General features: G+C 41.1%; 2 protein-coding genes across 3 annotated transcripts; both read right to left on the reverse strand.

Annotated features, from left to right (window-relative positions):
- Positions 1 to 1314: 1314 nt before the first annotated feature.
- ezh2 (enhancer of zeste 2 polycomb repressive complex 2 subunit) lies at positions 1315 to 13744 on the reverse strand. 2 transcript variants are annotated; one of them, XM_079181496.1, is made up of 20 exons: positions 13423 to 13744; positions 11418 to 11541; positions 10884 to 10904; positions 10647 to 10775; positions 10454 to 10573; positions 10216 to 10336; positions 9782 to 9961; positions 9439 to 9544; positions 8842 to 9005; positions 8417 to 8514; positions 7798 to 8275; positions 7179 to 7345; positions 6767 to 6902; positions 6373 to 6498; positions 6110 to 6288; positions 5907 to 6002; positions 5679 to 5760; positions 5341 to 5421; positions 5177 to 5261; positions 1315 to 4491 (listed from the first exon to the last, which is right to left on the reverse strand). In XM_079181496.1, the coding sequence occupies exons 2-20, from the start codon at positions 11532 to 11534 to the stop codon at positions 4431 to 4433; spliced, it is 2547 nt and encodes an 848-aa protein (XP_079037622.1). In that variant the 5' UTR covers positions 11535 to 11541; positions 13423 to 13744; the 3' UTR covers positions 1315 to 4430. The 2 variants fall into 2 exon arrangements, with proteins under 2 accessions (XP_079037622.1, XP_079037623.1); XM_079181497.1 differs by lacking the exon at positions 10884 to 10904.
- Positions 13745 to 20295: 6551 nt separating this feature from the next.
- On the reverse strand, positions 20296 to 22084 carry lsm5 (LSM5 homolog, U6 small nuclear RNA and mRNA degradation associated; the record flags this gene model as incomplete). Its single annotated transcript, XM_079181414.1, has 5 exons — positions 20296 to 20548; positions 20644 to 20716; positions 20818 to 20845; positions 20969 to 21064; positions 22030 to 22084. 5 exons carry the CDS (start codon positions 22082 to 22084, stop codon positions 20516 to 20518), a joined length of 285 nt encoding a protein of 94 aa, XP_079037540.1. The 3' UTR covers positions 20296 to 20515.
- Positions 22085 to 22607: the final 523 nt, after the last annotated feature.

Genomic DNA, 22607 nt, shown 5'->3' on the forward strand with positions numbered 1-22607 from the left:
ACGGTGGACATTTGTATAGTGTGGTTCATTTTCTAAATGTGTGATAAATAAAAACAAGGAAAGATTTCTCTAAACGCCGCCTTCTCCCGAGACTGTGTTCACACCTTCATCATGTCCATATGTTCATTATTATCTCGATCAGAACATGTTTTCAGTGATTACATACGCAAATATTTTTCATTTGTTCTAAACTCAAATGTCCTTCCATAGAAGACTAAATGAAAGACATTTACATTTAAGAATTTAATAGTTGACAGTAATTGATGTGCGTCCGCAGCTCTCGTCTTTCATGTGTTCAACTCTGGGAGAATATTAGGACCTCTGAACTGAAGCTGTCATTTATAAAATGTGTTTTTGTCAATGGAGTCTGGTGACTTTGACGAGAACTTAAATGCCTCCTTCAGTTCCCCGTCTGAAAATGTTCTGACTATAGCGTGTGTACGTCGTTCTAGCTGCTTGACTCGGGGCTGTTTTCAGTGTTTCCACGACGTAGAGGAGCTTATTCAAAATACTTTGGTCCATAAACTAGAAATGTGAACGTTAATGATAGATCTCTGATGGATTAGAATCGGCTAAAGGGAAATAACTTTGTTTTCTCAAATTTTATGTATTTTCAAGTTTAAGGACAAATACTAAGAAGTTTTAAGACGTAATATGCTGTGACTTAAGACCATTTTCATAATATACTTTAGACTTTTTTCTATTTTAGTCTAATATGGCTTTTACATTTTAAAAATATATAGTATAACCTTTTTGTTGCTTTTTAAATATACTATGAAATACTAAGCTGTCCTTTGACTTTTTGACATTCTGACTTTTGTCAACACGCTATGACTTTCAAAAACCTTTTTCTAAACTATATACTAAATATACTATATGTAAACTATACATACTATACTATGACTTTCAAAAACCTTTTTCTAAACTATATACTAAATATACTATATGTAAACTATACATACTATACTATGACTTTCAAAAAACGTCATCGTAGTGTCATCAAAATGTTATCACCTCAGTTTATCCGTTTAGACATGTGTGAAATTGTCTGATTTTAATAGTTATAATTACGCTAAATTCATTCATTAACTTTTTATACTTGTAAAGAAACCTCCGAACACCCTGTTTAAATAGAAAACTATTTTTGCTGCATATTAATTAACCGAAAAATACAGAAGTTGAACAGTCTTAAAATAGTTTTAAATGTTACTTAAAACTTCCTAAAGCAGTTACTACTCACTTCAGAGTCCCGTTTCAAACCAGATGGTTGTTTGAATCAAAACAAAGAGACGAAAACATCCATTTATATTTTAATCTGCATCACTTTGAACAACAAAATCCCTGTAAACATTACAAAAATCAGCACCTGTGTCATAGGAGGAGAAAGAGTGGTCCTTGTTTAACAAGAAGAAGAAGAAAAGATTCATAACCTGCAGCTTAGATTTCAACAAGCGCCGGGTAACAACGGCTTCATCAGTCCAATCAATGTCTATTTCTGACATTTAAGCTTTTCTTTTTTCAACATTAATTGTTTAAACACGTCAATACTTCAGAGGTGTGTTTTGTTACCCGGCCCTCACATTTACAGACAAACAAACCTTTTGAAAGTTGCTGGTTTTAGTTAAATCAAAACTCCACCGGAGCCGATTTCACTGAGCGACATATTTAAAAATCAATGAAAGCAGCTGCTGTGTGTGGAGGGTGGTGTTTTTTTTGGGGATGAATCACTGGTTCTTTAATCTTTTAAATGCAAATCACACCCCAAATAAATGCATCGACACTGAGGGCATGAAGGCTCGTTAGAATCTGCAGTAAAGAAAACATTTATATAAAAAACTAAAGGGTTCCTACACGTTTCAACAGATTGTGGTCAGAAAATCGTTGTTTTTGCCCATTTTTCATGCACATAAATGTCACTAAATCCAGTTTCTCCTGACTTGATTTTCCAATAAACGTCAGTACTTGTGTAGGAAACCCCCCCGAGAGAGAGAGAGAGAAAGAGAGAGCGAAGCACCAGGGTTCAGAGTCTTTCATCCGAAAAACTACAGACATCACAGCACCATGAGACGTCCACGTCTCTGTGAGGTTTGTATTAAATCACAGGTGTAAGAGTTGAAGAAGAAGAAGAGGCCGGTATTGCTTCACGTCGGATAGAAAGACTTCTTCTGAGCACCAGAATTCACAGAGAAAGAGTCTAAAGTGTGATTGTTGGTACGTTGTTAATAAAAAGGCTGATTCAACAAGAGGAAAAAGAACTTCAGATTCTATTTATACTGATTGGACATCACGTGGAGGAGGCAGTGAGACGAAAGAGGATCCTCTGTGAATGAAACTTCATCATGCAGAAAGTTTAAAAATCAGACTGTTGAGTTCAGGTCTCAAGGCACAGCAAAGAGAGAGCGCGACAGACAGTGAGAGACAGCGGAGAGAGACAGCAGAGAGACAGACAGCAGAGAGGTTCAGGGGACATCGGGACGTTTGAACATTAAGGTTTTTCCCGTCACCGTCTCACTGCGCTCCACTCGTACTCTCCTCAATTAATTAGTTAATGAATCAATTACTACGAGTTGTTTTACGCTTCAGTGTGCGGCAGAAAAGACAAAATAATTGACAATGATTGAAACAGATGAAAGGATCCAGAGACAAAACGTTTAACTCTTCATTCAGATGTGAGATTTGGGTTTTTGAAGTTCTGCAATTCTTCCAGGAATTCAGAGCTCAAACAATCCAACTGATCGTTGGAATGACGCGATTTATTTTGAAAAAAAATATTCTCCGGCTCATTAAATGTGAAAATGTGCTGCTTTTCTGTGTTTTACATGATTTAAAAAAATTGGACAAACTAACACAAACGTCAGCTCTGACCTTAAAATAAGCAAGAGATGAATTGATAATGAGACTGTACGAGTAGAGCGCAGCGCTGCTGGGAAAGCTTTAACAGACGGGGGGGGACGGGAATGACATGAATGAAACCTTCATGTGTATCAGTGTGGTTTTGGTTGCGTTTGGTAAAAGTAGTGCTGGTTTCGTTTTTTCTCATTAGCACCTGAAGCAGCGTCACAAAGCAGAGTCGTCTCCAGAAAACAAACTAGTTCATGAGCCTTTAATTAAACGTCCAGCTCTCTGTAAGTGTGTCCGAGACCTGATGACATGTTTGCTGGTGCTTTTACAGTGAAAGGATGACGACGACGACGACGACGACAACTTCCCGTCATCACTGAAGGCATCGTGAGTTCTACTAAATTAAAGCTAATTCTAATTTCCTTTGTCTCCTCCCACAAACTGATTTGATAATTAAGTAATAAAGCAAAAAAACTAAAACAAAACAACAGAAATGTTCTGGTTCCAACTTCCTAAAATCTGTTTTCTTTCATCGTTTTTAGTTTTGGATTGTTAAGACATTTCAAGATGTTCTAATGTTCTTTTTTCACATAATTTCAGAGATGTTTTAGATATTAACAGATATCTAAATATCTTTAAATCAATTAAAGAAAGCAGCAGGAGAACAAAAACATTCAGAGAAAATCTTCATTTTAGAGGTAAAGACTAAATTACTTAAAGAAAATGTATAAATTATGAAGCAAACATAAAAAAATGACCTGGTTCTTCTGATCTCTCCGTTTTAAATCACTGTAAACTGAATTGTTTAACTTAACTGATTAACTAAAGAAATAATTAGTTTCAGGCCTCATCTAAAGACAACGTTAGAAACTCAGTAACACATGTTGTCCAGTAACTGAATCTCAATCTGCAGGTTTTCTCCATTAATCAATTAATATTTCAGTCTGTAAAACGTGTTTTTTTTTTTGAATGTATTATTTTATACAAACAGTCCAAAACCAAAGAACAGTCAGTTTAAATATAGGCCTCTGGAACCAGCTCGGCGTTCCATTGAGGATGATGATCATGATTGTTGCTGATGAACTTCCAATAACCCGGACGTTGTACAACACCAGGACGTTGTAAAACATCCGGACGTTGTACAACATGTGGATCTGCTGCGACGCTGCTTTGTGATCGCCCTGCTGCTCTACAGACAGACAGCGATGTGTCACTCAGTGTTTGGCTGGTTCAGTTCACACCGTGTATAAAAACACAACATGGGGGGGGTTACACACACACACACACACACACACACACAGAGACAGAGAGACAGAGACAGAGAGAGAGAGGAGATAAGAATCCTCGACTAGAAGAAGAAGATCGGATATGAAAAGTATTTTCTTTTTTTACTTTTTCAAAAAAAGAAAAGAATCCAAAAAAGTTCCGCTTCAAATATTCCCAGTCTTCCTGAAGCTTTCTAGCGTTTTGACGATGTCGTCTGGATTTCCTGAAGTGACGGTGTGTTTGTTTTGTGTTTGAGTGTAAGGCCTTTGTTGTTGTTGTTGTTTTTGTTGTTGTTGTTGATCCACAGGAGGTAGAAGTCCGAGTCAGGCAATCTCCAGCTCTCGCTCGATGCCCACGTACTTCAGAGCGTCGGCCTGACTGTACCTGCAAAACACACACACACGTTAGTTTTAGTGTGTTTTATTTAGACGGGTGTAACCGTGCAGCTCTGACTGATTTCAATAATTTCATTCATGCCAAATCTAAAACAACTAAACTACCGTACGCATCAAAAAAGCTAAATCTGAGCTTAAAACACTAATATTACTAAATCACATTTTCACTTTCTTCCAACTAAAAGCAGCTTAAGCGTGAATGAAGCGAAGAACAAAACCTGTGAATGAAACTTGACTTTTTACTCACATGAAAGGAAATGAATTAGCAACAAACGTGTTAATCGATTAATCGTTTTAGTCATTTTTCAAGCGGAAAATAACAGAAAGTTGCTATTTGTAAAAAAGATTTCTTTGGGTTTTGTTTAATCTATAACTAAAACAACTATTAGATAGATTTGTATTTATCTAATATTTATTGTTACCTTCACTAATACTAATTTTATTCTTATATTTTAACCTTTTTAAATCTGGAAATAAAATACCAAAAACATGGAGAGAATCATTTACATTTATACGTTTCTGTACATCTGATGCTCCTTTTAATAAAATAAAATAACTGTTACTTGGAGCGCTACATGCATTCAATAAAAGACGTATTAAACTAATAATAACAACAATAATCACAGCCGCTGGACACTGAAGTGAAGCAGAGCAACGTAAAGCGGATCACCGACCTGTAGTCGAAGAAGAGCTCCTCTCCGGTCTGGATGGCTCTCTTAGCAAAGATTCCTATCCTGTGATCCCCGTTCACCATCATCACTACAGAGAACACATGAGTCAGCAAAAGCTCAGCCGCGACTGTCGTTAACATTGGTTGTGCTGCAGCTCATCCGCTCACCTTTTGCATAGCAGTTGGGGTTCACAGAGTGGTTGGCAAAGCGGATCTTGTTGCCTTTCCTCGTGGCATCAACGACAAAGTCTGTAGAGAGAAGACACAGACACACACAGACACACAGACACAGACACACAGACACAGACACAGACACACAGACACAGACACAGACACACAGACACAGACACACACACACACACACACACACACACACACACACACACACACACACACACACACACACACACACACACACACACACACACACACACACACACACACACACAGTTAAAGCTTTTGTACAAAGAAAAGCAAACATGAAAGGCTGTGTGTGTGTTTCATACCGTTGTTGAGGTTGAAGAGGAAGCTGCACATGTATTTGTCATAGACTTTCCCTCTGCGGTCGGCTTCATCCTGAGAGATGATCTGCAAACACGGAGGAGGTCGAACACATTAAACACAATATATGTATGAGATTCAGACAGACAGACAGACAGACAGACAGACAGACAGACAGACAGACAGACAGACAGACAGACAGACAGACAGACAGACAGACAGACCGACCCTACCTCTCCACAGTACTCGGAGATGAACTCGTTTTTCTGGACCGGCTCTTTGATGAAGATTCCCCAACCGGCCACGTCTGACGGGGCCAGCAGGAGGTGCTGAGAGACGGAGGGGAGCATCAGGAGGTGTTTGAGCTTCAGAGGAGTTAAAAATAAACACTACCGGTGGAAAGTAAACTACTACAGTAAAACGAATGAATAAAAACCTTCTTGGCGCCTCTCTGAATGGAGCAGTTCTTGCAGGACACGTTCTTGCTGTCCCAGTTGTCTCCGGCGCCGCATGTCAGGCAGAGGTCGGGGTCACACTCCCTCACCGCCAGGTAGCAAGGACACTGCTTGGTGTTGCACTGAGCTTTGCACCGACACCCTGGGAAACGGTTCTGACCTGTGGCAGAAGAGCAAAGTTAACTCGAGTCACTGCAGGAATATGAAGCTGTGTGTGTGTGTGTGTGTGTGTGTGTGTTCTTACACTCAGAGCTGCACTGGCAAAACTTCTCGCAGAAGTTCTGCGCCGTGACGCAGGGACACGAGGAGTCACAGGGCTGCCGCGGGTGGTCACATGGCTGGTAGTTATACACGTGATTGGACGAGCCGTCTGTAAAGAGGTGCAGAGGTTAAACAGGAGGTTTCACTTGAAGACTTCCCTTCAGCTTTAACCGACTCATCTATCTGCCTGTTTTATTCCTGTGGGCACGGTCAACCTCTGAGCGTTTCCAGGTTTTTCAGCCATGAGGATGCCGACATCTGGAGTCAAACAGCTCAACTATTTCAACCGTTGTCTGTCTGACATGAAACGAGGATTAAAGCCTCACAGTTCTTCTACCATGGCATTAATAAACGGTAGCGTTGACGGGACCTCTGACCTTTCTTCAGCTGGATCTTCCTGCAGTGAGTGGCCCACAGTCGGTGTTTCCTCTTCTTCTTTCTGGGCGGCGTGTCCTCGTCTTCGGCGGGAGCCCGAGCGATGATGCTCGACTCCTTGACCCTGAACTCGTAGACCTGCAGGACCGGCCGAGACAACGTTCTAAACTCCATGTTTGGCCAAAAGCGCAGTATGTTTTTAATTTTAGGAAAAATCTAGTCTTCTAAAAGACGTTACTGAGTCCGTTTGGCAGGTGAGAGCTTTAAAACAGGTTTGTGCATCATGAATATTATCATTCCTTTCCCCCGTGTTTAGACCAACTTGTGAACAATTACATCGTGAACTGAAAGCCTAAAAACAGAAACAATAAGCTACTTGTGAAAAGGTGACACTAGACGTCTCTGACGGCTCACCTGTCTGCAGGTCTTTGTGCCGATGAGCCGCGCGATGGGGCAGAAGTTGTCGTAGTACGTCCCGATGAGAACCCTGAAGAGCGAAGCCTCGGCCCCGCTCCAGTCCACCGCTTCAGCCTCGCCCATCAGCTTCATCTTCACCGGAGTCTGACACAGAGAGTTTCCCTCTGTGCACAGAACACAAGCACTAAGGAAAGGAATGTTTCCCCCAAGAGGGCCAAGAACCTCCGGGACTAAATTTTGCAGCGGGTGGGAAAAACGTTTCCACTCCGAGGGCACTAAATCGTTTTTTTTTACTCAAGTTATGCACATATTTGCAGAAGCAGGTGAAGTCACTACTCCTTCCCTTGCTCCCTTACCACCTTCCCTTCCTCTAAACCACTGGTGTTTCATACACATATTTAGACAGACGGAACAATAATAAACAGAGGAGGAAACTACTCTACTGAGGAGTATCAGACATTCTTTGATGTTTATTAACTTTGTTGTTCCCAACATTTAATAAAAGAGAAACCCTAGGGATGTACTGTATGTTGCTTTAATAAAGTCGGGGTAGATTTGAATTCTTCCTGCCAAAGAGGATTATTAAACTTTATTACTCGAGAGTGAAAGTTTGTACCTGAGCTGCTGGTGTTATCGTCCTTCTTGTCTTCGTCGTCTTCTTTGTCGTTGTCCCGCTCGTTTTCGTTGTCTTTGTCCCGCTCGGCTTCTTTGTCGTTGTCCCGCTCGTCAACTCGCTCGGCTTCTTTGTCTCGCTCGGCTTCTTTGTCGTTGTCCCGCTCGTCGTCTTTGTCGTCGTCCCGCTCGTCATCTTTGTCGTCGTCCCGCTCGTTGTCGACTCGCTCGTCGTTTTTGTCGTCGTCCTGCTCGCCGTCTTTGTCGTCGTCCCGCTCATCGTCTTTGTTGTCGTCCCGCTCGTCGTCTTTGCTGCCCTCGCGGTCGCTGTCCGTGTCTTTGGTCTCTGAGGACACGGACGGGGTGCCTGGCCGGCTGTTGCTGTTCGGCAGTCGTCCGCGGCGTCGCCCCACCGTGCGCTTGGAGGGCGTCTTTGCTTGCTCTGCAACTACGTCCGCTGGGTACTCGCTCACCATCCCATCCTGAGAGCAATCACAGCGTGAGAACAGTGAGGTAGCAGGTCAAAGTAATACTATCATCATGACGTTTTGTGTCTAACGGAGTGAGGAGAACTAAAAGAAACAAACAACACTGCTGTGATATAGAATGAATGTCTGACTCACCTGTACCAGGTACATGTAGCAGTCGATGCCGCAGGGTTTACTATCCACCAGGTTCTCCAGGTTCTTTCGCTTGTACGTGTTTGGAGTTGCATGGAAAGCTAAAGGACATAAAATCATCAGACAAGCTTTAGTTTTTGACCTAAACATTTAACAGATAAGCTGCCTGTTAAATGATGCAAAAAACATATTTTAAATCGCTGGTTACATTTTAACGCTCCACACATTCTCATATTTTATATATTAGGATTCTCGTCATATTAAATACCAAATTAAACAAAAAAGAAAGGATTAATTATCCTGTTTTCTCAGAACAATAAAATACTGTATCGCTGGCAATATTATCCGGCACATAATGGGATCAGTGCATCCTCAGTTATTTTAAATTAATAACTCTATAATGTCTGTGTGCGTGCGTGTGTACTAACGGTGGAGGAAGCAGTCGTATTTGAAGCAGCGTCTGCAGAACAGAGTGTGGAAGGAGTGCAGACTCTGCTCGCGCTGCACGGAGCGAGCGTTCGGACCGTCGATGTTCGGCGTGCATTCAGGAGGCAGAATGCCGGGCAGCTGCTGCTCCGTCAGCTCCTTGTACCTGACAGACAGACAGACAGACAGACAGATACACACACACACACACATGAATCAAAAGGGTGCGTCTAGTCATGAACTTTAAAAATAATAATGTTTTAATGACATAAAAGCACACGTCAGAGTTTCTACCGATTCTCTGTGTCAAACAGCTTTCTACATCCTCTCAAACAAGCTTTTGTTCTCGTGGAGTAAAGAAAACATCAATTAATCTACTTAACTCCGTCAAGGGAAAAGACATAAAGCTTCTTCTAAAGAAAGGAGACTTGTCACAAGACTCACTTTCACATAAAGAGGAAACACCGGCTGTTTCTTAACAAACAGGCAGATATTTTAATACAACTGTACATTAATCACACTTGTCTTGAGCTGTGTAGAAACCCTGATGCGTGCATTAGATCTCTCTCACACACACACACACACACACACACACTGACTTCTCTTTGAGCTCCTCCGTGGAGCCTTTGTCGGGGAACATGGAGGAGATGGCCTCAAAAATCTTGTCAGAGGGAAACTTCTTGGTGTCGTCGTTGCTGGTTCGGCCTGGAGACGACACACAAACACGCTTTCACGTTATTTATTTATATATATATATATATATATATATATATATATATATATGTATGTATGTATGAAGTCTATGGAGGCAAGGCTTGCTCCATAACTGTACCGACTCCATAGATTTAACTTCACAATCAACACATCAAAGAAGACGTTTGCATGCAGTCACCGTGTTCTCGTGACCCCACAGGATCGCGTGATGATCTCAGATGGACTTACTCTCATTGTTGACGAGCCCGTCCTTGCGGGGCTCCTCTGGACGCTCCTTGCCGTCACACACCTCCATCTTCTCTACCTTGAAGTCCTGCTCTTCCTCCTCCTCCTCGTCCTCGTTGTCGCTGTACTGCGACAGAGAGCTGACCAACTCCACGAATATCTCATCGTTGATGAAGCCGCACTCTGCGAAACACAGACACGTGATTCTGACATCCTCTCTCACGGTGTTATGAACTGCTGAGCAGAGTCTTGTCGTACGATAAGCTTTTCATTTATTCTATTACTCAGACTTCCTGAATCGCTTTTAACCTTCTCACCTGTCCTTCAGTCCTGCTGGAAAACACACAGACCTCACCTACTATTTTAACACACTCAGATATTGACAAACTTCTCATCACACCCTCCCCTCAAACCTCCGTGTGTCCACAGACCCTCACCTCTGTCTCCGTGGACTTTGCCGTCATAGTTCTTGATGAGCTCTTCTATGAAAGTACCATCTTGGTCCAGGATCTCGTCTCCCATGTAGGGGATGTTATGCAGCACCGTCTCATCCTCCACCTGATGCAAAAAAACACAGCTGTGTTTGAAAACGATCCCGACCAACGACCACTGTTTCACTTCTACAGCCAAGCACATGAACACATTTTAACACGAGATACAGTTGTTCATACGAACCATGAAGTTCTGCTGCAGCGGCGACCAGGAGTACATGACCGGGACCGAGGCCACGGCGTTCAGAGTCTTCAGGGGGATGACCTGCTTGGAGAACTCGGAGAACCCGCTGTCCACCGTGCACTGCAGAGAAAACCGTGCAGTCAGAACACGTTCTACAACACCGCGACAGAGACGTCAGTGTTAATCCACCGACCTCTCGGGTGCCCCTTAGGGAGCCGACAGACGTCATGACGTGAGCCGGCTGGATTCGCCTGGTCTTCCACTCCTGGTTCAAAATGTCAGTTCGTTCCACGATTTTCTGACGGTTGGTGTTGAACATGCTCTGGAAGAGATGAAAAGATATTTAAATAAAAACAGCGAGGAACGTATCAGCCAGGAGAGAAAATGTGCCGTGATTTGACAGGATGTTGACGGGGATTATTCACGCTACCTTCCGCCGTAGAAGCAGTGACTGAAAGAAAGTGATAAAAACATTTTACTGCCATGTCTACGTGGCCATCATGTGTGTTTATTGATGTATAGAAGCAGGCTTTCGCTAGTGACGGCAGCCAGCCAGATTGCCGCCTCCACCTCTTCTCCATCTGGACAATTTAACACTATATCATTCACTTTTTATATGAACATTTCTCTTATTCCAAATCACTGCATTTAGGGCTACGCTGGCCTAAGTGCACGGTGTCTCAAGTGATTGTTGAACGCCCCAAACAGGAGAGTTAAAAACATAAACAAAGCATCACAAAGACAAAACAACTGCTGACATAAAGAGGAAATGAGTGCGAGCAAACCTGACATAACCTGTTGCTGCTTACATGGTTTTAAATCGTTTATATAAGAGAATGGTGTTCGGATTTTTGGATGAGCGCGTGCCCTCGACCACCAGCCTGTTTTAAGTATGCCCCAAACCTTTAGCAAACATCTCTGACTATCTGTGTGAAGGTCTCTTTGTGTGTGTGTTTGGACAAACCTTGACCTCGTCGGCCCGTCTGAAGCGTTTGAGCTGCCGAAGTCTCATGTACTCAGACTTCACCCTCCTCTTCCAGATGCCGGGACCTTTCTCCGAGCGCTTCCCTGTCAGCACCATGATCAACCTGCAAAACACACAGGAGGAGGATGACGGTTTCTACATACCGAATGCTTTCATAGTCCAGGACTTGAACATTTATACTGAACTGTGGGGCTGAAACATACGTAGGGATGGGAATCAAGAATGGTCTGTTTTCTATTTGAATATAGAGAAATATCTAAACTGTGGGCTGTGGTTCAGATATCTGGAAGCTGTCTAAAAGACAACCATACAAAGAAAACCTCACTTCTCACTCTGTGTTTACATGTCCGCATTGACACGATTTTCCTCACTCCTTTGGCAAATCTGCTGTTAACTGGAGGAAGTTGAACAGGAAATGAATGTGTTCCTGTGTAAATGACAGTCATCTGTCCGTGTATTAACGAGATCTATCTGGCACACGCTGTGAAGTCGTCGTGAGTCACTGCGGACCAGCCCGACCGGCCCGACTGAGATCTGACACTTTAGATTAGACATGTCAGACGTCTGTCATGGATAGATATTATCCGGTTAGATGCGTGTCAGATGGTAAGAGACGTGGAAGCATTTAAGTGACACGACACGGTTTGCCATCTTTAAAAACACAGACTGAGTAAGAGAATAAAAGCAGCCAAGTATGCAAATTAAAATGGTTAAAAAATAATTAAAGACTGTTATTTCCAGAGCTGATGATGGACGTAGAATCTCACTTCCTTGACGTCTCTTCTGAGAGTTGCACAGTGACTAAATGTTTTATTAAACGGAATCAAGCATTTCAAATATCCTGGAAACAGGAGTTTAGTTGGGTATGGTTAGAGGATGTGGGCAAAACTCCAGATTAATTTACTTAAAATAAGATTAAACATGACAATTAGCGTTGATCTTTGTTGTTATTTGATAACTGCTAACAGATACAGACAATTTGTATACAGGCAAGTGAAGAAAAACATTAACGTTGAACCCTGTATCAGCACGCAGTCTGCCCAGAACAGCTGCCAGTTTATGAGATATTCTGGTTAATATCTCACTGATATAAATAACGTGGACAGAATACAGACTACCTGTCAGTAGAACTCAACAACACAAACTGTAGCCTCAAAAATGAAGGTTAGATTCATTGCACGGCTGATTTAGTAATGACAACTATTTCAACATACTTGTACTTTACTTTAGTACTTAAGTGTTATGCTACTTTGTACTCCACTAGACTTTGCATTTAACTACATTTGCTTTAACCTTCCAACTATTTACATTAAGAAAACATATTTGGTATAACACAGTACTACTAATCTGCCAAGAAGTATACAAAGTATCTACACACATGTTCCTACATGTATTAATTAGTGATAAAAACAGAATAATACAATATTTACAACACTATTACACATGTAAAAACGACATATTCTGCCAAATTATTAGACTTACTTTCACTTTAAGCACAGTTTGTTATTAATAGGCCCATTTCAGTACTTTTATTTAAGTAGTATTTTCAGACTATTAAGTATCATCTTGAATTCAGGACCCAACACTGTCTTCTCATGGGTAAACCTACTGAAATAACATGTATTCTAGTGCAACAACTGCATCATTTCATGGTAATAAACACTCCAATTCTAAGACAACATTTTATTGCATTATGTATTTTAGAACCTGTTTTGTTGGGCTGTGACTGTTTGCTTAAGTTGTTTTCGTGGTCTTTTAATTGCACTTATCAGGAGTAAGGTTAGCACTCCTAATATACAATAAAGCTTTTATATTCTATTGATGTTCACTGGGTGAGCTAAGCTACAAATAACAAGCAAGCTTCAGGCTAACGATAGCTTATCGTGACCAAGTTTGTATCCCATCAAAATGTGTTTAATGTCACATAAAGCGGTCTGAAACATGAAGGCATTAGTTTGCACTTTGCACCGACAGCTCCTCTTACCTGCACAGGTGTCTCCGTCCTCATTCAACGGAGTGATTCGGGATTTATATGACAAACACTGGCCAAAGTCGTCCTTTGTGTTTAGCTAGCTCCGGTGCTAGCTGTAAGGTTAGCTCGGCAGCTAACTAGCTAGCAAGTTAGCTCCAGGGAGGAGGGAGAGAACCACTTTGCGCGAGACCGGCTTCACGTGCCCAAGAGTCGGCGAACAGAATAAAAAAGCAGCCGTTAGTTCCTGCGTTTAACCCGGCTTTGTCATAGAAGACACCGTGTTTGTGGATGTGGAATCACCGAGTTTGAATTCCCCCCCCAACAAATTGTCCCAATTTTAATGTTTCCGCTACGGTTTCAAACTGCCGTCTCGCACTCACCGCCCACTACGGCTGCAGTAGGATTCAAGAGGCGCCAAACGCATTGAGCCAATCAGAGGAGCCAACGTTAGGGCATTCTCAGTGTAATGCCGCGCGATTGGTCGAGCGGTATCGGTGTGGCAGCCAATGAGGACGCGCCGGCAGGGGCATGTAGCGCGGGAACATGTGGACCTGGTTCTCTTTGTTCTCTCCGTGTGTCAACGGAATAGAAACCGAAACATAAAAACAGTTTGATAATAGCGACAGTTACAATTATTAACAAACCAGATTCATGATTTGTATTTAGTTATTTACTAGTGTTGGTGTCAGCTGTCATGTTTGATGAATGAAAGAGGTTCAGTGGTCTCAGACCAGCGATTGCAAAAGGGTCGCCAAGTTTATTTAGCCCCGCCCCTTCTCAACAGCCATTGGCTGACAGCTTAACGAGTGTGTCCATGCTGCGTTCAAGGTAATTGGAATTACAAGTTAAAGCATACATTTTATGTTTATATTCTTTTATTTTGTATAACAAGCACATTACGTATTATATATTTTTTCATCATCAGTTTTTTTGGTATCAGGGCATTCAAAAAACAGAAACCAAACTAAATATTATAAATCAGACATATGGCTTACATTTTTGTCTTTTACTTCTGCTATCTAAGATATAAATGTGCTGCTAATTTTCTTCTCTTGCATGTCTATTGCATTACTGTATGTGATTATTTTCTTCACATTCCTGTAATGAGAAGAAGGACAATAATAGAAAGAAGGACAATAAAAACAAAAGGGGGAATACCATAAAGTCAGTCATATCAATCAGCAGAACAGACACATCTATACATCATTAATATTGTTTGCACAGTTTCAGTAGCTGTGCACGGATATAACACAAGGGAAACTGTATCCTCCCTCATTTATTACTTTTACACTTGTCTGGTCTCCCATTTACGTTGTAGCCTTTGAGCCGGGTTGCAACAGGATGGAAGACACCATGGGTCTTTCTCATGTCCCGATTTTGTGCCTGCTCGATTCCTTTCCTCGCCTCCTCGCTCACAGGAGATGGTAGGGGAGGAGGTGAGGAAGAGACACGAGGAGAGAGGAGTTGAGGCAACAGGCCTTTGACAAATGAGATATCCTAGGAATCTCCGATGTTTCCTCGCTCTTCAAGGTGCATTTTAGGAATTGGGATGTTCTTCAAGATGGAGATTGATTTCTGGGTAATAAGATAAATAAGAAAGAACCAATGATCTCAACTTTTAAGTAAACCAGGACAACATGCTGTAAAGTACTTTGAAAAATGAGAAAACATCTACATCTCCATGAAAACCGGACAAACTCCCATAAACTGAGGGAATTGATAAAGGTCCAGAACAGCTACTAACTAGAGGGATTTAATCTACGACCTCCTGTAAATGTCACATTAAGAGAAGCGTCGACCGTAAACAGGAAGTTGTCAGCCAGCAGATGGCTCTAAAACTCTTCAGAGTTCACAGGAATTTAACTAACAAGCTGCACTCGGCTCTCTTTAGCTCTTATATTTTATACCAGTGGACAACAGTACATTACAAAGATATAAAAACACTTTAAAATCTTCAGATCAAGCCCAGATGTTCACAGAGGAAAGGGTCGGCCTCACAGAGGATCTCAATCATCTCTGAACTGGCAGCTTCACCTTTCCTCCTCACGGTGTCGACGACGAAACGAGCTTTGTCGCCCTTGTTTCGCATCTCCTCCCCCAACTCCCTCTCGGAATCGGTTATCACCGTCTTCTCAAACAGTTTGTCCAGCAGACTTTTGAGCACGGGTCCCGAGATGCCCTCGACGAAGCCGCTCCGTACGTCCAGCAGCCTCTCGCGAGCAGGGAGGTTCAGAGCGCTCGGCCCACAGGCCCTTCTGACTCCAGCGGCGGAAAGACAGACTCGTCTCTCCCAGGCACTGCGGTCGCTGTCCCTCAAAAACAGCTTGATGTGTTTCAGCGTCGCTTCCCAAGTCACCTGGAACGATGGGAAGTAGTTGTCATAGTTGTCACTGTCAAACTCCGCTTCGGTTGGCTGAACCAGAACCTGGTGGTCTTCAGGACTCGTGGACAGAGTGTACTCCTGCTTCGGGTGCAGTTTACAGTGTGGAGACGTCTCGATGTAGCTCTCATCTCCTACTGTCTTCTTCCTGATGCGCAGAACGTCCCGGAGCACCACGTTCCTCGGTAGCAACAACACATTGAGGAGGGATTCTGGATCAGGGTCGGCTGGGGGCCTGTAGAACAGCAGAACCAGCGCTCGGACCGGGTCGGGGGGCGAGTCTCCATCCTTGACGTTACCGAACGCAGAAAACCCTGTGACGCTTATGACGACGTGCGTTTCTGTCGTCTTATTGGGGCTGATGAACTCGACGCCCTCGTCTTTCACGTGAGCGACCGAGAGGAAGTCACAGCCCCCCGTGGAGCGGATCTCACAGTGCGGGAGGTGAAGGCCACGCACGGACTGCTGCTCACACTTGATGTCAAACAGGGGTCCCGCGGGCTTCTTGTAATACTGGACCAGCAGCCTCCAGTCCCAAGGGACAGTCCTGTAGACCACGTCCCCTTCACCGCCCATGTGGAACACCAGGCCCGTCACACTGCACCGGTACAGGCCTGGGCAGGAGCACCGGAACCAGAAGGTTTCGTCGTTGTTCTCATCAGCGGTGATGTCAGGTGTGAACTCCTCAGAGCTGCTTTTTAACAGTGCGTCAGGTGAGCTTTCAGCCCGTCTGAGGGTCTTGATCTCCGCAGAGGTTATTTGACTCAGCGATGGCATACTGTGAGAGCGAGACAGGCAGCTGGAGTCTCCCCTGCTCCAAGGAGGTGAGAGGTGACCAAGTTCTGACAGGACGTTGGTGACGGAGTAGTTCACGGCTGCAACAGGTGAGTCAATTTCCATCAGGACATCGCTGTCTCCTCCCGGCTCACTTTCAGACCCCTCACAGAAAACCTCAGATGCATCTTGTGCAACGATTCCTCCGGTGCAGACGGTCGAGTCCTGGAGGACTGTAGGTCTGCCTTGTGCACACAGAGTGCCGGCGACAGTTGGGGTTACGGACTGAGAGCGGCTGTGTCTTCTGACAGAGACAGATTTAAATCTGGAGCCACCATCATCTGTGTCTTTTCTGTTTGGAAAATGTATATAAGGGTGTGATGAAGCACGCCTATAAGAACGATTTCCCCGGACAACCTGTGTTTGTTCCCCTCTGTGATAACCTGCAGAAGAGATGACGATGGAGGAGAGACCACCTGCTGCATTCGTCCCCCCGCCCCTGATAGTATCCCGATGGGCTCCTGGTGTAGAATCTGCTGCAGAGGAGGTGGCGTTTTCTATCAGAGGTTCACTTAAAATGTAGACGGGGGAAGAACTGGTAGAAGGAACACAATTTTCATACTTTTGCTTTCCTCCGGAGCTGTGGTCCGTTAAGACTTTCTTCGGCGGTTCTTGAGTAAAAGAAGGTTGTTGGGAGGGAGGAGGAGCGTGAACCAGCCCAGAGTGTGTTACATCTTGAGGAGGACGCCTACCTCCTAGGGGAACCATCTCATAGTCAGTCCTAGTGTGAGGAACAGGCTCGTCGTATGTGCCAGACTGAAAATTGGGATTGAAAGGCGGATTGTAAGACTGATCACAAGCGTTCCCGGGGCGATGGCCAGAAGTATCTGCACAGATCATGGCCAGAGCTCTCCTGATCGCTCTGGCTGCTCTGCTGAAACACGATTCTTCTCGCTCCCTTCTTCTGTGTTTCACAGCGGACGCCATTTTTTTGCTTTGTTGTCAAAAAAGCGTCCAGAGTCAGTGGAGCAGAATGAGCGACAGAAGTCAGGAGATCACCTCGCCTGCTCTGTTCCCTGAAATTAAAATACAAAAATGTAAATCTCCCATATTTCCATTTATTCATTCAATAACATTCAACTCTGTAAAGATGTTCAACCCCAAATACCACACATTATTGAATGAAAGTTTACTAGAATACACTATGTAGCTGTATGCAAAAATATAAAGTCTGAAGAGAATATTACTTTCTCTTTCTCTTTTATAAACATGGTGGAATGTAAGTAAGTCACTTCACTCAAGTTCTGGACAATGTTGAGGTACTTGTACCGTGCTTGAATATTTCCATTTTATACAGATTTCTACTTTTACTCCACAACATCTATTTGATAACTATTTGGTTACTTTACTTTTTAAATTTACAAAATATAAATATAATAAATTATAATTAACATTATAAAATGATCTCCACTTTTAACAGCTGCAATATTGAAATAAATCCATCAATAATAATAATAATCCAGTAATATGAAATATATGATTCTGAAATGGACTAATCTGCATACTGAGTAGTTTTGGTACAATAAGTTTATTTTGATGCTAATACTTTACTTGTAACAGAGTACTTCTACACCGTTGTATTACTACTTTTACTGAAGTAAAATATTTAAAATCCTCTTCAACCACTGATGACACAAGATGTGTCAGAATTGTTTCATCAACTTTCTATTTTCACCTTGTCGAAGACTCACAAAGATGAATTAAATGAAGTCAATTTAAACAAATACACATAATAATAATAATATGCAAATGATAAACTAATAGTCAGTTAAGGTAAATGCAAAAAGACGAGAGGAATCTTTATAACTAATACAGAACTCAAGACAGACAGGAAATGAATCTGTCAGGAAATAAAAGAAAGAAGCAGGTTGGCAGCGGTGGCAGAAGTATCAATACCAGTGTAGAAATACACCGTTTCAAGTAAAAGTCATATAAATTTAACCAACCAAAAGTAAAAGTACTCTTTATGCAGAGTGGTCCATTTCTACAAAATACTACATTATATTATTGTATTATAATTATTGATGCATTAATGTTTTAAAGTTTACTTTGTCAGCTGGGTACTTGGTGAATTTGCCCCGGACAGAAATACTTCTTCATCTATATTATTACACCATCATTAATTTGTTGATTATATTTTGTAATATTAATCTGAATCTGCAAAGTAACTAAATACTTGTAGTTGAGTAGAAGTACAAAGTGACAGAAAATGGAAATACTCAACTAAAGTACAAGAGCCTTGAAACTGTTCACAACTAAAGCACTAAATACTTCTAATAAACTGAACTTTCTAGATAAATAGACTTCTTAAAATCTTCATTTCTCACAAACACTTATTATAAGTTTGAGTATTTAATTAAGACGTTCTCTCATCAGTTTTGTCTCAGACTTACCAGTGAGCTGCTCAGTGAGTTCAATCTTCAAATAAAGAATAAATCAACTGTCAGAGATTGTTGGTGAGTCTGTTTTATTCTCTCATCTCGCCACTAAACACCAAACACAGCGACCTGTCTGATGAGGTCTGAGTCTGTGGCTTTCTCCGGTGGATTCCGCTTCATACTTCCTGTTGCTTGTGTAATAAAAATGCTTCTTCGAGATGAGCTGCGCTGCAGCGAAGTCGGACAGTTTCTTGCAGCCTTTAAAGACGACGCAGGAAGTCACAGAATCTTTTTACATCCTTTCAGACCCAAGTGTAGACTACTTTTAGTTTGCAGACCACGTTTGGCTTTATATACATCTGTTTGTTCGTATATTTGTGGAAATGTGTGTTACATTGTATTCTATTCTTTGTATGTCGGCATTGTAAAGCACTCTGGAGTTGCTGCTTGTTTTTAAAAGTCATATATAATTAAACTTTATTAAAAAATGAAAGTTTAGACAAGGTAAAAGTGAGCTCATCAGAAGTTCATCCATTGATCTTGACCCCTTTACCTCCACTAACAGTGTTGGAATGATTACATATTTGACATACAAATGCAATTATTAAACTATTGCATTAATAAAAAGATACATATTGAAGTTTTATTCTTATCTATTTGTTATTCAACATTTAATGAGTATTGTCAATGTTTATTAAAGTCATGAGGCGGGCCGCGGCCATAAGCTAATGCTATTTGTTATTAGCATGGAAAGTTTTTATCACATATGACATGCGACCCTGCAAAAATGTAATTCAAATCACACAAAGTCTTGAATACTTTTCAAGGCTCTTCTCATCCCAGCTAGTGAGAGCTAACAGCTAATGGTAGCCAGCTAGTTTACCGCATTTCAGACGTTTAACGTTAATAGAAAACAGCTTTAAAAAAGGCTAATTTTACCGTTTTAACAAGGTTACAAAACAATACAAAACTTCTTCTTACTGAATAAATTAACAATGTTTCTGGACTTAAAACCACTGTTTTCTTAGCGACTGTCAGTTCGTTTTTTTTTCAAGTCAAACCGTTCACTTAAGTCCCACCCACCGAGGAAATACTCATCGCTGATTGGCTGATATCGAAGAGTGACACCTGTGTAACCAATAAAGAGAAGAAGACCAAGACGAGTTCAAAGACTTCTGTAAACGTAGAACATTAGGATGCTGTTTTGAGGCTGAATGCTTGGCTTGAATGTAGTCATTTGATTTTTAAGTTGTACAGCTATTAGTTTAAAAAATAATGAAGGAAATTTTGTGTTTTCAAATGATTTATTTGTAAAAAGAAAAAAAGTTTTTTGTCATGTGTGATTCATGATACAGTTTTTAACAAATACTCAATTTGGGAATCTTACAAAAATATTTTCCTCACTCAAGACCAAGAAGGAATGATCCAAAAACCACAAGAATGATATAAACTCAGGAACACAACATAGGAAATTAAATCCACAACTCAAAACTCTTCAATTACGACTCTCATCTCATACTTCAGGACCTTCTCCTCCAGGTATGAGCTGCAGGAAAGAAAAAGTACGGATTTAAATCACACTGTGAAGGTCCAAAACAACAGCACCAGGAGGTGTGGCGGTAATGGAGCGTATTTACACACCATGGTGATGTTATTGCCGTTGAGGAGGATCTGGTCCAGTTTGGTTATCCTCCGTCCCTCTGGTGTGATTTCACTGAAACACAGATATATATATATATATATATATATATATATAATGAGTTAATTCAGGCTTAAAATTCATGCAATTCATGCAAAAACAAGAGGCGTACTCACAATTCTGTCACATCTTCTAGGACCATATCTAACACACGGAGTTAAGAACCAAAAACTGGGACAACATTCAGAGAAAATGTTAAAATAAGGCAGTTAATTGCAGTTATTATTTAGTTTTTCTGTCACATTGTAATACATGTGGAAAGGATACTGACGAAGTCGTCGAAGCCCAGCAGGGTGCCGACGATTTCTTTGTCGGTTTTCATGACGATGTGAATCCGGGAGCCGATACATTTGTCCACGAGCTCTAAAAGCAGAAACACCAAGTCAGATCAGGGAGGCTACGTTATAAATATTAGAGCGTGAATGATTTGTTGAGCGATGGAAACATCATCAGGAATTCTTTTAAATAATTAATTTGATGTTTTGAGCAAAAATGCTTTTTCCAATGTGAGGATTTGACGTCTCTTTGGGCATTTTTCACTATTTATTTTACATTTTATTAACAAAATGATGCATTTATTAATTGAGAAACTACTCACAGATGAATCTACAATGAAAACAATCACTTTTATTTAGTTTCTGCTGCTACATACAATAAATCACGGCCACTAAGCGCTTTATCGAACACAGGGATAGCGATTAATTATGTTTTTTATTGTCAATTAATCTGCTTTAAGTCTTCAAATTGCTTGTTTAAACTGGACAAAAGTCCCAAATACAAGTATATTAATAATACTAAATAAGTATATTCAGTTAATTGATTGTGAACCCTTAAAACAAAGCAACACATTTAAATAATGTTCTCAGGCAGATCTGTAAAGATACAAATCAAAGTATTCAGATACTTTACTAAAGTAAAATCACTAATACTAATAAGAAGAGTAAAGTACAAGTACCTCAAATTTATACTTAATTAAATCAACTTAGTTTATTTTTATAAAATAAATATATATCTTTTTTAATTTACCTCCTAATAAAGACATTTGGGTGCAAATAAAATGCTACTTTAAATAAATGTAATTATTTGTACTGTCAATCTGTATGATATGCTAATTATCAAAGACAGCTAACGTTAATAATAACGAGTATCATGCGTTTGTAGCTTGTAGCATGTGATGCTAACGTTAACTAGCTAACAAAACCTCTCAAAAACCTCCCTAATATCTTGAACTCGCGCCTAAAACTGCCACCGCCGCACTCTGACTTTTATCACTGATTCATATTAAGATATTTAAAACAGAAACTCGACATTATTAGGAATTTACAAACCAAGTGGGAGCAGCTGAGACGGATTCGTGGTTGGAGCAGTAGCCGCCATGTTCATTCAATGATCGGCAGGCAGAAGCAATCGAGAGAAGAAGGTGAGTGAGCAGGCTAAAGCAATCGAGCTCAGACTCAATCATCAAATGACTGTTTGCAACGGTCACAGATCCGTTTGAATTGTCTATAATTTAATCAGATATCTATAAAACACACACAAATTGTATGAGTGTAACAGAAACTGAGAGGACCCAAAGATTGAATTATGTTTTTCAATCTATCTCCACACGATGGCGCCGGTTGTGCTCGTGAATACATGACGTAATTCTTTGACTGTAACAAAGATGACAGAGTAAAGGACAAGATCGATCCCCACCACAGTTCCTGTGGTGGGGATACGATATATATGGGGACGATATATATTATAATATATATATATTTTTTTCTTTCTTATTTTTTGTATAGAAATATACTTAAAATAAAAAAAATGTATATATATATATATATATATATATATATATATATTTTTTTTTTATAATACCTATATATACTTTTTTTTTTGGCCTGGCAAAGCTTTGACGAAGACG

Source organism: Pholis gunnellus (assembly GCF_910591455.1).
Source record: "Pholis gunnellus genome assembly, chromosome: 20".
Taxonomy (NCBI): Eukaryota; Metazoa; Chordata; class Actinopteri; order Perciformes; family Pholidae; genus Pholis; species Pholis gunnellus.

Excerpts from the sequence above, each read along its gene's own strand:
- ezh2 (XM_079181496.1), bottom strand. The coding sequence starts at position 11,534 with ATGGTGCTGACAGGGAAGCGCTCGGAGAAAGGTCCCGGCATCTGGAAG. Across the intron at positions 10,905-11,417 it reads GACGGGCCGACGAGGTCAAG|TCACTGCTTCTACGGCGGAA; the intron begins GTTTGTCCAAAC and ends ACTTTCTTTCAG. Across the intron at positions 10,337-10,453 it reads CGCTGCAGCAGAACTTCATG|GTGGAGGATGAGACGGTGCT; the intron begins GTTCGTATGAAC and ends TTTTTGCATCAG.